General features: G+C 45.0%; 1 protein-coding gene across 6 annotated transcripts in view; it reads left to right on the forward strand.

Annotated features, from left to right (window-relative positions):
- Positions 1-1,903: 1,903 nt before the first annotated feature.
- Maf (MAF bZIP transcription factor) overlaps positions 1,904-21,229 on the forward strand; it is a 311,104-nt gene continuing 291,778 nt past the window's right edge. For 4 of the 6 annotated variants that reach the window (XM_047527381.1, XM_047527383.1, XM_047527382.1 and 1 more), the window contains exons 1-2: positions 3,277-4,568; positions 16,763-16,823. In XM_047527381.1, the coding sequence (XP_047383337.1) occupies positions 3,457-4,568; positions 16,763-16,796 (1,146 nt within the window). In that variant the 5' untranslated portion in view covers positions 3,277-3,456 and the 3' untranslated portion in view covers positions 16,797-16,823. Of the gene's footprint in view, positions 3,245-3,276; positions 4,569-16,762; positions 16,824-21,229 lie in introns of those variants that run through there. The other 2 variants (XM_047527379.1, XM_047527378.1) reach the window with 2 other exon arrangements.

Below are 21,229 nucleotides of genomic sequence, written 5' to 3' on the forward strand. Positions count from 1 at the left end.
TTCCAAGTACACATAAATCTACATTTTACACAAAAAACATAAACTTTAGACATCATGAACAAGGCTAAATACCATAATGTTTGTGTAATATAAGCAGCGCATTTTCCTCTGAACACATAAACTAAAATCCCTTAACTTCATTAGTAGGTAAAATATCCTCAGAGGAGGAAAGCAAGGGAATTATCTTAGATAGCATAAATATTGGTAGGATCTTCACTCTTTCTTACCAAACTGTGACTAAACACAGTTCGTTCCACCCTAACAAAGCACTCCCTTAAACCAAAACTACCCTTATAAACAACTCCTCCGTGGTAGGCTTGTCAGGAAAATACCATCAGTACCGGCCTTTCAGAATTAGGATGTCCCTACCAATCTGGGAAGTCTCCCGGCAGGGATTCCTGGATTTGCTGAAACAGAAGACTCCAGGATCAGAGAAATTAACATGGGTTAATCTGGTATCTGAAGCTGGTGAGTGACACCTAAGGTCTGGTTATAAATAGTAAAGTATGCTGCCAGGTGGGTAAGACCATTCTGAAGTGCAATGTTCAAGAAGCTGGCTTAATATATGACCAAGTGTCAGAAGTCAGGTTTTCTGAGAATTACTTTTCAGATAAACAACTTTATAGCACTGTACTTAATCTTACTTACGAGAGACATCTCATTTATCACTGAATTACAAGTAACTTTAATTCTATTGATATTGCCATAAAGCCCATTGAAAATCCATCCTGCCACTTTCAGAGTTTGGGGCCCAGTTACCTGGGATCAGACTGCAAAGGTCTCTCAGCCAGAATTATGCCCGCCAGGGCATTTGTTGTCCTAGCTTCTTTGTTAATAATGAAGGGGGAAAATATGTCTCCTGCATTTGCTAGCACTTTCTTCGTCCCATTTCCTACAAGGTCGGGCTCTACCACCAAGGTCCAACTAACTTTTTTTGCCTCTTTTCTCCTCCCACTTTGGGGAAACAGTTTCTTTTTACTGGACACGGATCAATTTCAACTGACCTTTGCCGAAAGGTGGCGCTGTTGAGGTAAAAACCAACTCGGTCCAACAATAGTTTTCACTCTTCGATCCTTTGCAGGCTTTTCATAATATGTGTGTGTGTGTGTGTGTGTGTGTGTGTGTGTGTGTGTGTGTGTGTGTGTCCCTCCCATGATGTAAAAAAAAAAAAAAAAATCGACTAGAACCAAGTGCATTTCATTAATAGGTGGAATCAAGTCCCAACTTCCAAGCAGGTGGGCTGGACTTTCAAATGTGGGTCGGCTTCCCATAACTTTGCTTTCCCCAAATAAATCTCGGCTCCTCCAACTTGCCTATCGCTTTAAAATCTTAGAAAAGAGTTGTTGATTTCTTTCCTTTGCTCTCTTCTCCTTTTCCTTTCTTTCTTTCTTCTCTCTCTTATTCTGCACAGCTTTAAAAAGAATCGATCTAAAAAATTGAACTAGTTATTAGCATTTGCAATCGTGAGCAGTGCCCCCCCACACACACACACACACTCCTGGTTTCCGGGCTTGTCCGAGAAAAATTGGTTTAAAATTTAACCCTTGACGGGAGCTACTGAAGTTTGGGGTATGGTTTTTTTCCTTTTTGTTCCCCACCATCAAACCCGAAATAAGTGGAACGCTACAGTGCAAAGGGCGCGCGCGCCAGACCCTGATAAACAGGGTCGAATTTCATAAGGGGCTGGTGAGTGTGTGTGTGTTTGTGTGTGAGGGGGGCGGGGAGAATGAATATGAATCTCAAAGGCCATACAACTCTGTCCAGAATTGGGAGCCTGGCTGACCCATCTCAGCTTTGCCAGAGTTAAGTCGCTGGCATAGGCGCCTCGCTCCCCGCAGGGGCACGCGACGCTAGCGGCAGCTAGTCTCTGCATGGAATGGCCCTAAAAACTTATTTCACCTCCTTTAAAAAACAGGGTGATAGAATGAACTTTCTCTCTCCACGGATTCTAAGGCGCTGGGGCGGGCTCACCACTGGGCGGGGTGCGGAGCGCAGTAGCCATCCCGGCACCCCGCGCATCCCCCCAACTCCAGCGCACTGGAGAGAGGGACAAAGAGTTGGTCCAAGTTTGAGCTCCCAGCGCAGTCAGGCTTCGGGAAGGAAGGTCTCCCGGAAGACACCTGGAATGCTCAAGATGCAGCGAGGAGGAAAAGCCAAAAGGCCAATTCACAGTCCCGGTGCTGGGGGACAGGCAGGGAAAGAGAGTTAGGCCAATCCTAGCAGAGCGAGTGGCGGGCGAGATGAAGCTCCAGAAGGCAGGCCTCTCTTGCGCTCCGAAGAAAAGCAAACTGTCCTCCCGGGTGCACCCGGATACTAGGCTCCTCTCTGAAAAACTCCTTCCCCTCACGCACTAAACTTTTCTCCGGGCCTTGCTCTCTCCCTCCCCGGGAGCCGCGGAGCGGGAAGGGTTAAGCCAGTTCGTCCCAGCTGACAGTCAGCTGATTGGGTCCTGATTGACAGCTCCGAAAAGTTTCCTTGTTTCTATACTATTATGCTAATCGCGGCCGCTCTTGCCGCCTCCCATTGGCCCGGAGTGCCAGTCAATTTCCCATTTGGGCCTGACGTCACGAGTGCTATAAAACTCAGCAATTGCTTTAAACTCTTCTTGCTGGATCAGAGGCTTTAAAATCTTTTTTCATCTTCGAGCTGTAGCTTGGGCTGCTCGTCGGCTCGGCCTGCCCCCCCTTCCCACTTTGCTTTCTGCCTCGCCTTTCCCCAGGACTTCGCTATTTTGCTTTAAAAAAAAAAAAAAAAAAAAAAAGGAAAGAAAGAACTAAACTTCCCCCTCCCTTTCCTCCAGCCGGGCTGCACCTCTGTCTTGCACTTTGCACGGAGGAAGAGAGAGAGAGAAAGAGAGCGAGCGAGAGTGCGAGAGAGAGGAGAAAAGAGAAAAAAAATAAATAAAAAGAGCCAGGCAGAAGAGGAGGCGAGAAGCATGAAGTGTTAACTCCCCCGTGCCAAGGCCCGCGCCACCGGACAGCCGCCTGCCGCGCCTCCAGCCCCGAGCGGCCGCCGCGCGCGCCCCGCCTGCAGCCCGGCCGGCAAGGCGAGCCCTCCTTATGCAAAGCGCGCAGCGGAGCGGCGAGCGGGGGACGCCGCGCACCAGGCCGGGCTCCTCCGGCTTCGCAGCCGCCGCCGCCACCGCAGCCCGCGGAGGACCTTCCCGAGCCTGAAGCCGCCGGCTCGGCGCGCACGGAGGCGAGCAGGCGAGGAGGGGCCGGGGCGAGCGAGCAAGCACATTGGCGTGAGCAGGGGGAGGGAGGGCGGGCGCGGGGGGCGCGGGCAGGGCGGGGGGTGTGTGCGCGCTCGGAGGTTTCGGGCCAGCCACCGCCGCGCGAGCTAGAAGCGCCCCAGCCCGGCAAGCTGGCTCACCCGCTGGCCACCCAGCATAGCCCGCTGGCCCCTCTCCTGCAGCCCATCTGGCGGAGCGGCGGCGGCGGCGGCGGCGGCAGGAGAATGGCATCAGAACTGGCAATGAGCAACTCCGACCTGCCCACCAGTCCCCTGGCCATGGAATATGTTAATGACTTCGATCTGATGAAGTTTGAAGTGAAAAAGGAACCGGTGGAGACCGACCGCATCATCAGCCAGTGCGGCCGTCTCATCGCCGGGGGCTCGCTGTCCTCCACCCCCATGAGCACGCCGTGCAGCTCGGTGCCCCCTTCCCCCAGCTTCTCGGCGCCCAGCCCGGGCTCGGGCAGCGAGCAGAAGGCGCACCTGGAAGACTACTACTGGATGACCGGCTACCCGCAGCAGCTGAACCCTGAGGCGCTGGGCTTCAGCCCCGAGGACGCGGTCGAAGCGCTCATCAGCAACAGCCACCAGCTCCAGGGCGGCTTCGATGGCTACGCGCGCGGGGCGCAGCAGCTGGCCGCGGCGGCTGGGGCCGGCGCCGGTGCCTCCCTGGGCGGCAGCGGCGAGGAGATGGGCCCCGCCGCCGCCGTGGTGTCCGCCGTGATCGCTGCGGCCGCTGCGCAGAGCGGCGCAGGCCCGCACTACCACCACCACCACCACCACGCCGCCGGCCACCACCACCACCCGACGGCCGGCGCGCCCGGCGCCGCGGGCAGCGCATCCGCCTCGGCCGGCGGCGCGGGCGGCGCGGGCGGCGGTGGCCCGGCCAGCGCCGGGGGTGGCGGCGGCGGCGGCGGCGGCGGCGGGGGCGCGGCGGGGGCGGGGGGTGCCCTGCACCCGCACCACGCTGCCGGCGGCCTGCACTTCGACGACCGCTTCTCCGACGAGCAGCTGGTGACCATGTCAGTGCGCGAGCTGAACCGGCAGCTGCGCGGGGTCAGCAAGGAGGAGGTGATCCGGCTGAAGCAGAAGAGGCGGACCCTGAAAAACCGCGGCTATGCCCAGTCCTGCCGCTTCAAGAGGGTGCAGCAGAGACACGTCCTGGAGTCCGAGAAGAACCAGCTGCTGCAGCAAGTCGACCACCTCAAGCAGGAGATCTCCAGGCTGGTGCGCGAGAGGGACGCGTACAAGGAGAAATACGAGAAGTTGGTGAGCAGCGGCTTCCGAGAAAACGGCTCGAGCAGCGACAACCCGTCCTCTCCCGAGTTTTTCATGTGAGTCTGACACGCGATCCCAGCTAGCCACCTTGATAAGTGCTCCGTGGGGGTCCGGCTCGGGTGTGGGCTTGCTAGTTGCAGAGCCACGCTCGCCACCACCTCGCCCCCTCCCCTACCGAGATCGCCCCCCTTGGTCCCTGCACACACACACACACACACACACACACACACACACACACACACACACTGCTCCGAGTTCCTGGTGGTGGCGACTGTTTTAAATTGGGGAGGGAATGGGTGTTTGGCTCATGGATTGCCAATCTGAAATCCCCCCGTAACTTGCTAGCTTGTTTTTTTTTAACACCCCCCTCCGACTTGCACAATGTTCAAAGATCCCAGCAGAGTTCTCCATGTGAAACATTGCTCACCTTTGAAGCCCGCATCATTCGCATATTATTTTTCTTCTTCAGTTCATGAGCTGGTGTTCATTTTCTGTGTGTGTGTGTTTTATTTTGTTTGGATTTTTTTTTTCTTAATTTTACTTTATGGAGCTTGCTGTGTTGCCCAACCTCCACCCTCACCCCCCTCCACCCATCTCCTCCTCTGAGATAAAAGAAAAAAACGCAAAGTTTTTTTTTTCCTCCTCCTGAGTTCTTCATGTGAGATTGAGCTTGCAAAGAAAAAAAAAAAATGTGAAATGTTATAGACTTGCAGCGTGCTGAGTTCCATCTGGGGTTTTTAGCATTGTTATGCTAAAATAGAGGAAAAATAACCTCATGAACCTGCCACAATCAAGCCTGCATCAACCTGGGTGTGACTTGTGAGTTTTGGCCTTCTGATGCCAAACCTGAGAGTTTAGTCTGCCATTAAAAAACTCATTCTCATCTCATGCATTATTATGCTTGCTACTTTGTCTTAGCAACAATGAACTATAACTGTTTCAAAGACTTTATGGAAAAAGAGACAATATATTAATAAAAAAAAAAAGCCTGCATGCTGGACATGTATGGTATAATTATTTTTTTTTTCTTTTTTTTTTTTCCTTTTGGCTTGGAAATGGACATTCGAAGACTTAGAGCATGGCATTCATACTTTTGTTTTTATTGCCTCATGACTTTTTTGAGTTCAGAACAAAAAAGTGCAAGCCTAGAGCCTTCTTCCCATGAAAGTTTGCATCTGCTCCAGCTTTGAGTTACTCAGAACTTCAGCCTCCCACTGTATATGCACTGAAGGCATTCCTTGTCAAAGACACCAGAATGGGTTCCCAATTGATCATGGCAAACATTAAGGAACACTTAATAATGTTTTCTTTTTCATAAGAATGATGCCCCCCCTTTGGGGACTTAAATTGTGCTGTTGCCGAAAGCAGTCTAAATTTTATTTTTTAAAAAAAAGAAATCTGCCCCATTATTTTTTGGTTTGTTTTATTTTATTATTATTATTATTATTTCCTTTTTTTGGCTTTTGGTCATTGTCAAATGTGGAATGCTATGAGTTTCTAGTATATAATTTAATTCTAGTTTTTATAATCTGTTAGCCCAGTTAAAATGTATGCTACAGATAAAGGAATGTTATAGATAAATTTGAAAGAGTTAGGTCTGTGTAGCTGTAGATTTTTTAAAAGATTGATGCACTAAATTGTTTACTGTTGTGATGTTAAGGGGGGTAGAGTTTGCAAGGGGACTGTTTAAAAAAAGTAGCTTATACAGCATGTGCTTGCAACTTAAATATAAGTTGGGTATGTGTAGTTTTTGCTATACCACTGACTGTATTGAAAACCAAAGTATTAAAAGGGGAAACACCCCTGTTTATATCTGTAGGGGAATTTTACATTCAAAATGTATGTTTTTTTTTTTTTTTCAAAATTAAAGTATTTGGGACTGAATTGCACTAAGATATAACCTGCAAGCATATAATACAAAAAAATTGCAAAACTGTTTAGAACGCTAATAAAATTTATGCAGTTATAAAAATGGCATTACTGCACAGTTTTAAGATGATGCAGATTTTTTTACAGTTGTATTGTGGTGCAGAACTGGATTTTCTGTAACTTAAAAAAAAATCCACAGTTTTAAAGGCAATAATCAGTAAATGTTATTTTCAGGGACTGACATCCTGTCTTTAAAAAAAAATGAAAAGTAAATCTTACCACAATAAATATAAAAAAATCTTGTCAGTTACTTTTCTTTTACATATTTTGCTGTGCAAAATTGTTTTATATCTTGAGTTACTAACTAACCATGCGTGATGTTCCTATGTGCTTTCCTTTCATTTTCAATTCTGGTTATATCAAGAGAAAGAATAATCTACAATAATAAACTGCATTTTTTTTTTGATTCTGTACTCAGTTTATTAGTGTACAGTTTAACTGGGCCCAACAATCCTGTAAGAAGTGTAAAATGCATCCTTTTCTCCAGAGGAAGGAGGAGGAGGAGGAACAGGGAGAGAGTCATTCAGGATGAAGTTACAGGCTGAGGAGCTGGCCCCAGAGAAGAATTAGGAATATTTAATAGAGACGTAAATTATGACCTCTATTTTTTACTCCCCAAAGTTTTCAGTTTTCAAATGAGTTGAACTATCATTGTTCTTTGGTGGAAAAAAAAATGAAAGAAAGAAGGAAAAGAAAGAAAGGAAAACAAAACGGTAGAGTAGCTTTCTGAACCCAGGGGCACAGCCGTCTAGAGAAAGTGCAACTAGCAAACGGGCCTATCAGAAGTGAGGCACATATGTGAATCATAGTAAAGATAAATAATTCTTGTCGTCTTTTGGCTAAAATTGATTATTTTTCCTTCTTTCCTTATATACCATGACTTTCTTGTTAGCAAGGCCTGACGAGATTGGACATAAACACTTTGGACAAATCAAAGTGTGTTTTGTTTTGCTTTTTTTTTTTTTTTTTTTTTTTTTAACTTTTGAAGGTCATTTCTCTTAAATAGGAAAAAAGCAAATCCACCCCTTCCTTCTATACCTCCCACTTCATATCTGGTTTAAACTGTGTTATCAAATCATATTTCACAGTAACTGTTCAGTGGAGAGCCTGCACTTAGACAAGCTGGTAATGATTTCTCATCACGTTAGCGCCAGAAATATATGCAGGAAATAATGCCTTCATGGAAAGAAGGGTATACTTTAATTTATTAGTATTTACCCCAAAACAGACAGTTTATGGGGGCTAACTTGAAGATCATTCGGAAAGATTTTGGCTACCCTTCCCTAGTAGAAATCCTAAGCGTTGACCTATTTTAAATTGACACAAATCCATGCAACTAATGTTACAAATTCATGCAGTTTGCACTCTTGGTCAACTTCCCCAAGAAGCTAACAGAATGTTAGACAAAGAGGCACTGTTTAAAAAATATAGCCAAACACGATGACTTTTGTTTTTATGTTTTGTTTTGTTTTCAATTCTTAAAAAGAAAAAAAGAGATAGATAATATTGCAACTCCCAACGAAGGCCTTATTTTGAAGAAAACAGGTTGTGCTTGGCGCTGGAGAGTGCTGGCCACTTTGATCACAGGGCTTCCTGTCTCTCTTTCATAGGACACGAAGACACTGCTTACCCTCCACATTTTTACCTTCCTTTCTGTGCCAGTTTGGATTCGGTTCCTGAATCCTCACTTAATTGTGCTTAACAAAAGTCTTAGTAGCAAAGCTACACTCCTGTGCTGGGAGTTAACTGTCCTCAACTTGGGGGATTTTTATTTCTCACCCTCCCTCTGAAGATGCAGAAATAGACATGTCACTTTTACAAAAAAGCTCAGCATCCGATGGGAGATTTTAGGTAAACACAATCCCAGATCAAGACTGACATTCAGAACACACTGAATGCAGTTTGTTCATGAAAAGCGAGACCTGGTTTGGGGGGAAAAATGTAGTTCTGCAATAATTAAGGAATTTGATAGAAATCTATAAGGCAGATTCAATATAAGTCTGTTTGGGCCCCCAGACATTAGAAAGTGAAAGGAGTGCTGGTAAGTGAGTCTTGGGCGTTTGGCTGTAAGAGAAGGTTAACTCACGGTGAAAGGCATTTTTGGAGGTAATGATTACTAAAAATTTTGAAAGACAGTGAGAGGCAAACACAATTTTTTATATATATAAAGAGCTCCTAAATCCTGCCTAGGTGCCCTTCATTACAAAGACGTTTATAAATTTTAAAAAAAGAAAGAAAGACAAAATCACATAAAGAAATCCAACTTTTCCCTTTACGCTACATTTGAGTCTTTGTCTAAATAGTGTTAAAATTCCTTTCATTCCAATTACAGAACTGAGTCCACTCGCAAGTTGGAAACATCAGTGGGATACACCACATTTTGGAAGCCCCAGCAACATATATTTACCATTGTGTTCACAAAACAAAATTTTATGTGAGAGCTGTACATTTAAAAAATTATTATTAATTTGCAGTTTTGGAGAACAACTTACCCCTGACTTCCAGTTAATCTCCTTTTTTCAAGAAAAATTGTATTAGAAAAAAAGGTTGTTAAATGTACGACCTTTGCACTAATGAAGAATTAACTATGCCTCTTGTCTGAGGGTCTCAGGCTTGGACCCATAGAAAGGGCATGCATGCTTTTCGATTTATCATGCACGCAACGGAACAGGTGTGATCGTTTTCAACCTGGAATATTAATTTTAAAAAATCCACTGAAATTACAAATGTACATGAAGAAAAGTTTGCCAAGGGGGTAACAGCTAGCTTTTTTAAGGCATATGCAGATGTGCACATTCTAAACAATCAATTTTCATGCTACATTGTTTCCCTGGCAGAGAATTTTACTAAGAAGAAAAATATTCATATTAGACTCCCCTCTCTAAACAGATGCCACCACGGGCAAAACCATCAGAGGAGCGGGCACCTGGTTCTCTCCCGGGCCCTGAGTAGCACTGCATGTCCTAAGATGACGAACGTATTCATTTACCAGACATAGCTGTAAATGAAAGCAACGTGTGGCCAAATACAAACTTAGCTACACACACACCCTCTGTGTGCTTTCGCACCCCTTCCTTTCTGTTCCTCAATACAAAACTCACCATCTTTTAATTTCCCAGCTTTCTGCATGTTTCCTTTTTCAAAAATCATCTCATAATTTTTTACAATGTATCTGACACATTAATATATTGGCATCAGATAGGCAAAGGTCCTCCTTCTGTCCAGCAGATAAATCTGCACTGTAGACCTCATTTCCTCCCTGTCTCAACTCTGTAACCACCTGGGCCTCCTTTGAACACACACTGCCCGGATGGGAGATTTCTATTTACTACTGAACACTCGGTGCTAATGCACTGATCTTTTCTCCCTAGAACCTTTACCTTAGTCATTTTTATTTAGTAGCATCAGTTCGAGATTCTTCTGTTCTTAAATAGATCCTCCCCTCACCAAACCACTAGCTTTACTGCTAAAAGCAGAGGGAAGAGGGAGAATGGTGGCCACCCTCGTAAGCATGGTGCACAGCTGTCTCGGTAGCCACGTTCCCAGCCGTTCCCCGTCTAAATAACTGAAGTTACTTAAGACATGCTCCGAAGCTGTGGGTATGGTATGCAGGGAAGATTCTGGTCTAGGCAAACTCTCTTCCATATTCCCCTGCTCTTGGCTGATAGAATGCAGTCCCGCAGTATCCTGGGTCAATCAATATATTTAAAAGTCTGATTGCATCTTTCATTTTTTTTTTACTTTTTATTTTTTATTTTGATTTTTTTGGCCTACTGGTAGTTAAAGACGAACTGAGATAGAATGGAAGACAAAAATACATGAGTGACAACCTTCAGCCATTTGACGCCTGTGCCAAAAAATCACACTCCCCAGCTCTGGGGCCTGAGCTCTCCAATAAACCTTCAGGCAGAGGGATAGGAAGTCAATGGGGCCAGCTTTGGATTGTTGATTTGCAAGCCTCCCTACTGTGATTCATTTTCCTTTGATTTTTTTTTTTTTTTTTAAATGGTTTAGTCCCTTTCTTGAAAGGAAGGTCTTAGTTTTCTGTTTTGTTTTGCTTTTTGGCTTGGGGACTTTTGAAAGGGAAGTTTTCTTCTGCAGGGTTAGTCTGTCACTGCCACTACTGCAGATTATTCCTCAGGATGCCGGAGGAATAATCTGTGGTCTGTGCCTTCCTTCCCGTTGTGAGGAAAATAAGAGAAACCCTGAAGTTTGCTTTCACTCTCAGCCCTCCCTCAATCTCAAAGATGTCTCAAGTCAGGGCAGGGGTACACAGTGGCCATAAAAGGGGTGGCCCAAGGTCCGGCCCTCAGCATCAGGATTTGCTTGCTTTTGCATTTGTTTAAAAACAGAGCCTTAACCCACCTTCCCAGAGTCTTGCTTTTCTCACTTTTGATATAAATTTTCAAAATCCAGACATCAAACAGCCCCAGAAAAGGGGAATTCTCTGCAGGCATGGCTCCACCCCAGCTCCTGAACAAACCCAGCACTGTGTGGCAGTTTTTCAGTAACGGGGCAGGGGACAGGGGGAGAGGAGTTCAGTCTCCCAGGCTGTCTCATGATTGTTGGGGCATAAAGAAGTACAGTCCTGCCACAAATTGGGAGCATCTTTATCCTTTAGAGAGAAACAAAACAAAACAACCAAACAAATGAAAAAATCAAATACCTCTGCACCAAGGCATAGCAAAGCCTTGGTTCCTGTTCCCTGCACCCTCTGTCGGAGGTGAAAAAGGAGGGAAGAGAGAGAAAGTAGGGCTCGAAGGCAGGAATCCCAGGAAGAGAGAAGCCCTGTGAATTTCACTTGCTCAGTGGCCAAAGTCAGAGAGGCCCAATGCTAACAAGGCTCCACTATTTCTTTAAAAATGAACACACCGACATTTCCTTCTGGGAAACAATTTGGGGAACCAAATCCAAATACAGCACTTGAAGGAAATCATTGATGTCTTAACTTCTGGGCACTTAAAACGCACCAATGTGTGACTTGGTGGTACTGGGCAGACGTGTAATGCCAATATTTGTTTGGTCCCTGCACTAGGTTTTATGACATCGTGACAGTTTTTTATTGTTTAAATTTGAAAGCCCTCTGGGTGTTTTGCATAATTCTCCCCAGCCGAAGGAGGCTGAGATAGAAAGCGCACATCAACAGCACACAGAAATCAGATCTATGAATTTGCATCAGAGTTGGACAGTTTTAAGAAACTCCCAAAACATTTCCACAGAGGCTCTGACCGGAATGCAGAGTTTCTTACTCAAATCAGAATCATCTACGGAGCACCTCTTCACTTATTCCACACGATTCATTTTCTTGTCCTTTCTTTCTGTTAAATAACAATTTCCCCCTATAATTGGGTCTTTGGATTGCAACATCACATTCCTCCCTTCTGTGTAGATTCATCTTGGATCTTTAGCTACGATTAGGAAGGGGCATTAATTCAAGGAAAGAGGAAGAGGGAAGGCTGGCGACAGCCAGAGTTTTGGGACAAAGAGGGGAGAAGAGAAATGGTTCTCGTTGTTCACCCCACTCCCCCGGCTGCCCCTACCTCCAGCCCACACACCCGGGATTTCACTTCTGACTTTCTCTATTTTAAATATTCTGATTCTCAATATTGCCTGTTTCCAAGTTCAGATTCCAAAGAGTGGTTTTTCCTTGTGGTTGGTTCTTTCAGTCGCAGAACAGAAGAGGCCAGGAAACCTGACAGAACTAGGCAGGGAAGAGCGGAAACCTCTATCCCCACAAGATGGTCGTAAAGGGAACCCCGTTCTAAAAAGTCATGACAGGGGGTCGGTTCTCTTCTTGCAACCAATATTTGCCCTGGTTCGATGTGACCACATCCACTTTTGGAGGCCCGCTGAAGTGGGTTTCTGACCTCCTTTGGAGGCTTCACCAGAAAAGAAACAGGTCTGAGGCCTCCAGGACTACAGGCTGCCCCAAACTAGGCCCAGGGAGAATTGGGGAGGGAGAAACCCTGTGTAGGGGCTGGGGAAGGTATTGCTGACAGAGGCCAACCTTGGCTTATGACCCCCCATCACCAGGACACTGCTCAGGTCATTCTCAGGGTCCCCTCTTCTCGCCAGGAAGGATCTGTTTTCAGGGTGACTGAGAAGCTGCTGACAGGCACTGAACTTCCCACAGATCGATAAAAATAGTGAGGTCTCTAGCTCCAGGGTTTGGGGCCCTGTTCTATCCCGGTGTCCACCTCATGATTTCAACACCCCTTTCAGGCATGCCTGGTCACTCAAGGCCATAAGAGGGCCTAAGGGGCCCTGCCCTCAAGTCAGGAAGCAGTCGCCCAAGTTGAGACCTTGGATCACATAAGTCACTCCTGCCACAGTTTAAATGGAGGCAAAGGCAGGGATGGGGCCATGTCTGGGGAGCTGCTCTGGGAGAAGAGCTGGGGGTGGTTCCAGAATGTTTAACTCAGTTCTTAAAAGCTGGGGTGAAAGGGAAGTCGGGAAGGATGCTGAGATTAAGCCCCCTCCCAGTTTCCACGCACAACCCCTACCCCACAGAGTTCCCCTGGCCCCAGGTCCTTCGTACACCTGCTCCACAGGGCCCAGTCGCCCTAAACCCTGCTGCCCCGCTCCCGTGGCCTGAGCTGAGCCGGGGCCTGTGCACTGGCCTCCCTCTGGAGTCCTCTGACGGGTGCGCAGCAGGTGCGCACCGACTGGAGCCAGGATGGCAGGCCAGGGCCGGCAACCGCCTGAGGTCACCAGGAAGTCCCTGGGTGCCGTCAACAGCTCCAGGACCAAGGCGGAGCCCAGGGAGGCGGGTGCGATTGGGGACGGTAGCGTAGCGCCGGGCCGAGACGCCCAAGGCGCAGCCTGGCACAGGGAGGCACGGAAGGGGGCCCCAGTCAGCGCCCCCCAGAGCCCGCGCCGCTCCCTGCGCCGCGGCCGGGGGCTCGAATCTCTAAAGGAATTTGGCTTAAATTTTCCGAGAGGACCGCGCTGGCCTGAGCCGAGCGTCGGGGCTCGCAGAACTACCTGCCTTGCTGCGCTCCTAGGTGGGCGCACGGAGGGAGGGAGCGGGGGTCGGCGGCGAAGGCTCTGCCCTTCACCTGGAGACCCCCGCCCCACCCTCGAGAGCCCCGGAACCTTCTGTAAATAAAACCATTGGTTCCAGATCATTTGATTTTTACTCATTAATTTTCCGGCCCATTTTCCAGATCTCTCCCCCTCTCCTTCCTCGCTTTGGTGAGAGACAGAAGCAGGAGGAAAAAGAGGACGAGGGAAATAAAGATAGCAAGTTTAAAATCTTCATGGAAATCTCGATGTGGTTTGGGTTTCCCTTGGTGTATAGTTTGATGTACATTATACAACAAAACCAGTGACGCAAACTTTATTAGGATTCTTCCATCAGGGCCAGGAAGAGGTTCCAGATATTTCTAGGCATGCGGAAACTGTCTCCAGAGAACAAACTTTGAAACTCCTAATTTCAAGAAGGCTCATTTTTACGTAGGGCGGCCTTCTCAGAGCGACCCTGGGTTTGGGTCCGTGGTTAAACTAGGAAAGTCCCGTTGGGTCTTCATACATAAATCTCCTCTTTCCTTTCTCCCTTTTTCTTAGAGGATTTATTAATGTGCAGATAAATATATTGAAATTAAAACAATTATGTACATATCTGAAACATTTTTACAGGGCCAGACTGTTTTAAAATCCTTTTTGATAGCACAGGAGAAAAAAAAAAAAAAAACCTGGGGCAATCATTTTGAGATTGAATTTATTAAATGGGGATATTTGTTACATTTCATTTTCAGGCAATGAATTCAACATATTTTTCATCTGCCATTTATGTATTTATTTCATCTATGGACTCATTTAAAGTAACATTGCAGCGGGGGAAGCTATTCAAAGATAAACCCGCAGTTTCTATTTTTGAAGCTAAAGTGATCATAGGGCAGAGTTAATGGGTCTACTCTGTCCATTGGTAGACATAAGAACTTGATCCGAAGTCTCTGTCTTAGAACAACCTTCTCATGTAAAAGACAGATCAGCTCACTTCGCAGACTTTACATGACTTGGAGTGGTGTGGAGACCCAGGCTGAGGGTCAGTGACACATTTCAGGATACACTGTCGGTGCTAATTCACTACTGTGAAGATATTTAGCCCTTCTGAAACCTCCCTTACAGTATAAGTACACACTCTTAGGCTCTTTAAAAAATATTCTTCCGCGGTTAGTGTAGCAGGCTCTGTGCTGTCAGACATCTGGCTTAGATTACACCATCGTGGTCCAACTCGAAAAATCTCCTCTCACTCCCAGGCAAGACCCCTTTGCCCTCACCCCTTCCCCAGTGACTGGTCTGGGCAAAGGTACTGAGAACAGAGAAACCACAATGGCTTTTGGACTCTGATCAGGTGTGCAAACAGATCCCCCCTCCCCATTCTGGCTTTTGAAAGTAAATGCCTTGATAACTGGATGGGTTCCCCAGGTAGCTGGAGAGTAGAGGTCATCTTGAGGAAAGTGACACCGATGATCTAAAAAGGACATCTACTTTATGAGATTTCAGGCAAGAAGCCAAATATTGCATTTAATGAGGCTGATTCTTTTTCTCCAAAAATAACGGAGACTATCAATGATATGGTCAGGAAGGAAAAGGGGGCATTTTGCAAGACTATGTTCAATTATTGCTTTGTAATATTTTTCTAAAATTGAAAAATGCCTCACAAGTATATGATCTCATGTAAATATTCCTTGCCGGAGCTTAACAGATGTTTGCAATGCCCCAAAGGAACCACAGCAATGTTTTCTCCAAAATTTCTTAAGCTTTTAAACTCTATTCACTTGTATTTCTGAAAGAATCTGTTGTTTCTGGATATCTTTAAGAAATCATCATAAATGGCAAGTTTCTATTTTCATTGTTTTAGAGGTTAAGTATTTGAACTTCAAATGGAGACCAATTTATATTACTGATACAAGTTGGAATTTTATAATTTTAGTATGTATCTTGTTTCTTTTCTACCCTCCTTTTCAAAAAAATAATATATTTGACAAATGATTAATACATGAAAAAGATATTTGTACCTTAAGGGTCTAAAAATATTTGTACCATGAAATAGAAATGCAGGCACATAATGTATTTGGGGCAGTTCTGGCAGATACATGGGGTCAGATTTGTTATCCAAACATTTGGGGCATTGTCTTACTATTTAGGTAAAGAGCATTTGAAAGAATTAGACAGTTACAGTGAATGACAATTTTGGTGAAGATAGACAATGTGTTCAGCTATAGCTGCCTGCAGACAGCATGTGAATGACTATAGTCTATCTGTTCACACCAGTGGTAAGGTACTCCAAATAAAACATGGGGGATTAAAGAAAAATAACTGACTATCCTTGTTGGAAAAAATTAGATTGACTTACTAGTTTGTTGTAGCTATTATACACAGATTTGCTGTAACTGTGTTGAATTTTTAAATTAGATTTTAAATATATTTTGACAGTCTGAATTTGTATGGTGTGACTAACTATAGGAAGCAATGACAGGTCCGCTTTGTTATGAAACTGCTGTCTGGAAAATATTGGGCTCTGTACAGTAAATGATCATTATTTTGCCACTTATATTAGTACAGCTAATGGCAATAGGGTTTTTTGAACCATAGAAAGCTAACTACTTTGAATTACTGTGTTTTGTTATTCATTGTCAAGTCAAAAGTCTTTTTTTTTTTTTTTTTTTTTCAAGCAACCTCATTTTGGTATCGCCATTCTAAGTACTCCCTGCTAGGAATTTAAACAGAGAAGTAGTTAATAAATAAAGGGGTAGTATCTCAATGGTTCTATTTGTTAAGAGAACATTTGCAGTTAAGGTCAGCAGTGTTAGCAGAAGAGACCAGAGCGACAGAGGAGGGGGTAGAAAATGGAAGAGAATGTGTCCTAGTTCACTGCCTGCCAAAGCTGGACTGGGGGTCCTCAGAGGGATGGATGGGCCATCAGCAGTCACTTGTGAATGAGAAGCCCATCAGAAATGATTGACTCCTCCCCACAGCAAACCCAGAATCTCTTGGGTCCCTTTGAACTGCAAACAGCTTCAATACTGACCCAGACTGCCAGGCCAGTGGGTTCATGGCTAGCTCAGCCTCCCAGTGGGGGAGCCAGAGTTCAGAGGCAGTCACAGGCATTGTAAGCCATGCCCTTCCATGCCAACCCCTCCTCTGACCTGGCTGGGCTGAGGCCACCAGGCAGAAGCAAGTGGAACTAAATCACTCTTCTTTTAGTCCAACTCTGCCCTTATCATAGTTAGGCTGCCGTTAACGAACTGTCCTTGAAACATTCTTCATGGTTATTAATTACCCTTTGTTTATTTTAATATATTTGCTAAATCAGGTACCCAAGGGAGTCCTCTACATCAGTGATGTGAAAAGTCCAGTTGCCTGAAGTCAAAGAGGTACATCTTGATTTTTGATTTGCATGCGCTTGTGTTAGTGAGTTTGCTGTGAGAGGAGAGGTAGCCAGCAAGCAGGCAAAGCTGCTCATTCTTTGGGTGTGAACAGTTCCTGTTTGGAATGGTTTCAGTATTCGGATTTCACACACAACATACAATGTGATACTAGGTGCTGCAGAGGAACATCACCAGCAATATATGTGAAAACCAGCATGCATTCATTGTCTGTATTTATTTCATTTCATCGATGTCACTTACAGAGTAATTCAGTCTGAGTAGATCTCAAATCTTTGGCTTTCTCCCACATAGTGTGTCAACACTGAAAAAAGTGAATGTCAGGCCATTTGGATGAATCGTGCAACTGGTATCCATTGCCCTTGGGTGGTTCTACCTGGGCCTAGCAAATATTCCAAATTTACGGTCGCTTATAATTTGGTCCATACTCACAATCTGAAAATTTAGTATAATTTCAAAGCACAGTGTGACCTTCCTTCTGCATCCAAATGTGTCTCTGGAACCACTCCCCACTTCAATTGGAGACAGAAGGGGAGGGGAGAAAACAAAGGGGAGGCAGAAATCTGATTTTCATCTACTAAAAAAATGAAATCGAGCTATTTGAATGGGTTTTCAATTACAAGTATCCCAGCATGAATTTAATTATAAACCCTCTTCGTTTGGAGAGGTAGCCCAACACTCTCACACCAATAATTATTTAGTGTCATAGTTTTATGTATTCTTGTTACCTCTCATTGGCTAATGGCACAGAGTTTGATTTTTTTTATTAAAAATTTTGCTTGCTGAGAAATTTGCATGAAATACATTTTTTTTTTTTTGGTTCCTAGTGAAACTGAGGGGGGCAAAAGTCACACTGTCAAATTGCTACTCGTTGCAAAAGAGGCACTTTAAGGATCCGGCGAATGGAGAGCTTTGGAAAAACAGAACTCATTTTTCTCTCTATTCAAAAATAGTATCTGATTACTTACAAGTACATGCTGCTATGTTGAGAGTCTCACTAAATAACTGGATTGTGAATATGGAATATGGTTTCTTTGCTAACCTTATGCAAAATTAACTTTTCCTTTAATAGTTCCCATACATGGGTTGTAACTCCATGTTTACCTTTGAGGTTTACTGATGTGTCCGTGTGAATGCATGCAGTTCTGATACTTTATTCCTCTCTTGTCCTTGTCTTTATAATTGCAATTTGAAGATGGTCTGTTAAATATGATGATCAAGGACCACTATGCAGGTTTTGTGACATTGAAACCATCCGTTTTGAACAAAGAGTTAATGAACTTTAAAAGCAAGGTTCACACTGGTCCTGACCCTTCTGGTAATATTTCATATAAGGTTACTGGTGGGAGTGAAATCAAATTTCAGCTGTGAACATGATTGACAGGTGAGAGCAAGGAAGAGAAAAGAAGAGAAAGGCATTTGGTCCAGATGGGGAATTTGGGGATGAGGAAGACAATTCCTTGAAGTTCCTCTGTGATATTAGATATTATAAGCTGATATATGAAAAGTTCAATACTTGGTACTCTTGGGAGAGTTACTTAGTTTATTTTCAGAAAGTCACTTGGGTTAAGGGATTTCAGTAGTGAAAACCAAAAAATGGTGAACCACTAGGTTTTCGCCTCCTTGCTAGTTTCTACCATGTACAGCTTTGTGGCTTATTTCCAGCGGTTTTCTAGGCTAGAGTCTGAAAATTAAATCACAAGCCATTTGGGGAACTGTTTAATTACCTTTCATTTATTCTCAGAAACACTGTCTAGATTATATAATGGTTCATGGACATATTACAAAATATTCATCCCAAGTGGTATGGCAGAAAGATTAAATTTTCCTTTTTGGTAGCATCCCTTGATCCTGACTAACATTTGCCATTAGTGTGTGTTAATGCCTACCATACGCAAATCCACCCCAATGCATGGTACGTCAAGACTGCGCTTTCTGGTGGAGGTCTCCTAACACGGGACCCACGCTCCACCCTTCTTGTCCACCTTTCACCCAATCTGGCTACTTGGTGGAAAGTGTTTATAGGTAGCATCACTGCTGGCTGAGGTGTGACTGTTGCCATGGAAACGTGATGACACTCTGTGACCCTCACATTCCGGGTGACTTTCGGATTAGCCTCGGACACTGTCTGCAAGTTTGAATCTTCGACAGGAGGTGGCCTACAGCTCAGGACTTGCACCCAGGTGGAAAGCAGGTGTTCCAAATGTGTTGTTTGTCTCAGGTGCTGAAACCCCAGTTGGGAAGGTGGTGACAGACCTTGGCTAGCTCGTGCCTGTGTTCTGTCCATTTCACATGCTCCTGACGTTGGCTCAGGCCCATCTGGATGCAGCCGAGCCTTACAGAGCTGCCTTTGAGGAAGGCAGGTGTGACACCCACAGGGGAGAGGCCTGCTTGTGGTTTCACTGTCACCTTTGGGGGATGCCAGTGGAATCTGTAGAAACGGCACATCCTGGGTTCCAACGTACCTATGGATTTTTTTCTCTTTGGGACATGTTTATGCCAATGGTAGGAATTCAAAAGGCCGGCATATGTGAGGAAGGCTTTACTGTCTTATGAACCGGGGTAAGACTAAATCACAACGCAACAAAACCAGCTGAAGGACTCAGAAATCTCTTTCCTATTTTGTTGACTCTCCCTCCCATGTTGCCCACAATCTTCCAGAAATAAAACGCAAATTTCTGTTGCCCAGTGTGGACAGGGGTAGAGTAGGGGGTGCCTTAGCATGTCGTGTGCAGCTGTTTAGTTCAAATATAAAAGTAAAGATACTTTAAACTCATGTGTCTCTAAGAGTCCATCAAAATATCTTAATGGAAGCAGTGAACCTGGTGTGTCCATGTGAAGGGCATGTGAAAACCCACATCAGAAGTTCTGAAAGGTCCACATGGCTGGTCCTGGCCACCCACGACCTGAGGAGGAGATGATATCTTGCTGGGATATCTGCAACAGGGACCAACCTATCACAAATTCCATGAGTATAACCCAAGCACATTGCATCAGGGTATCTATGGGCACTGACGAAATTAGGGGGAACAATTTTGTTTAAGGCATTTTATTATTCAGACTCCCTCTGATTGCTTTCGCCGTTGTGTTAGTTTATTTCTATTATGCCCCTCCGTATCAGCCGCCACACCCCCTTTACATACAGTCTGGCTAATGTGTTTTCCATTCTGCAGACAGTGGCCCACGACTGAGCTGATTCAATCAATTAATTATAGCAGAATAACTGGCCTAATGATGCTATGGAGCGTGCATTATTTTCAGTAGACTCTGGGATACTCTTAGAGGGGTGGACTTAAAAAAAACATGATGGATTTGGGGGGAGGAAAGGAAGAAGGAATTTCTACAAAAGTGCAGGACTCATTACTTAAAACAATGGTGCTTCTGTAAAAAGCTCTCGTTCTAAAAGCACGCCATGCACTCAGGCACCTGCCAAAAGCTCAGATTTACTGCTGCCGTTCGCAGACGCCAGTGTTGAGACTCCCTTCACCTGCAGCTTGCTGAGTCTCTCATTTCCTCACTCCAAAAATTACTGTCAAGTTGTTGTTTTGTGTCTGCATTTTTTTTTTTTTTTTTTTTTTTTTTTTTGCTTTTCCTGGCACCTAATGAAATTATCAGCAATAAATGAGCTAAGCACCAGGGTTGAGGGTTTTTTGTTTGTTTGTTTTTGCTTTCCATTTTGTAATATTTGGAAAAGGCGAGGACGAGGGAAACCCAGGGGGAAAATTCAGTGTGCCTCTCCAGCATCTACAGGAAATGTAATAAAGCTATTAGCACTTAGATCCTTGCAGATGGGAACTAGCCTGCCCGGGTGGGGGAGGGGAGGGCCCAGTTTCAGGTGCTTCATGGGAAAATCAAACCAGCGGTGGGATTTACAGGTCTGCTCAATGGGGACAAGGTGGTCACTTGAGCAGTAACCTCAGGTGTAAGCTGCTGGAAGATATTAGCACCTGATTAGGAATCTGGGGTGCAGCCTATGAAACACTCACCAGTGAAGTGAGACAGACAGTCCGAAAACAGAGGCACAGGGAGGTGTTGGTAAGAATTTTTCCCCTTTTCCCTCGGCTAACATCTTCTAATAATGTGCTCATTCCCATGCAGCCAGTGACGATTTCAAGTCATTTGGGTCTATTGAAAAGCAGGGGAAGTTCATTTGCTCGCAGGTAGGCAGTGGAGGTGCGAATTGAATTGATCTGAAATGCTCCCAGAAATTGACCCTGAGGTCATCTTCCTTTAGATTGGGTTCTAGGCCGAAAGTTTCTTTTCTTCTTCCCTGGCTTCTGCCTGCTTCCAGCAGCAGGGTTGAGTTGGAGTTTGTAATTATTTAAAAGGATTCTAATGCAGGGGTGACTCCGTCTCAGTAAAGTTAATCAACGCAGAGTCCCTTTGTTACCCAT

Source organism: Sciurus carolinensis, chromosome 16 (genome assembly GCF_902686445.1).
Source record: "Sciurus carolinensis chromosome 16, mSciCar1.2, whole genome shotgun sequence".
In the NCBI taxonomy this organism is placed as follows: Eukaryota; Metazoa; Chordata; class Mammalia; order Rodentia; family Sciuridae; genus Sciurus; species Sciurus carolinensis.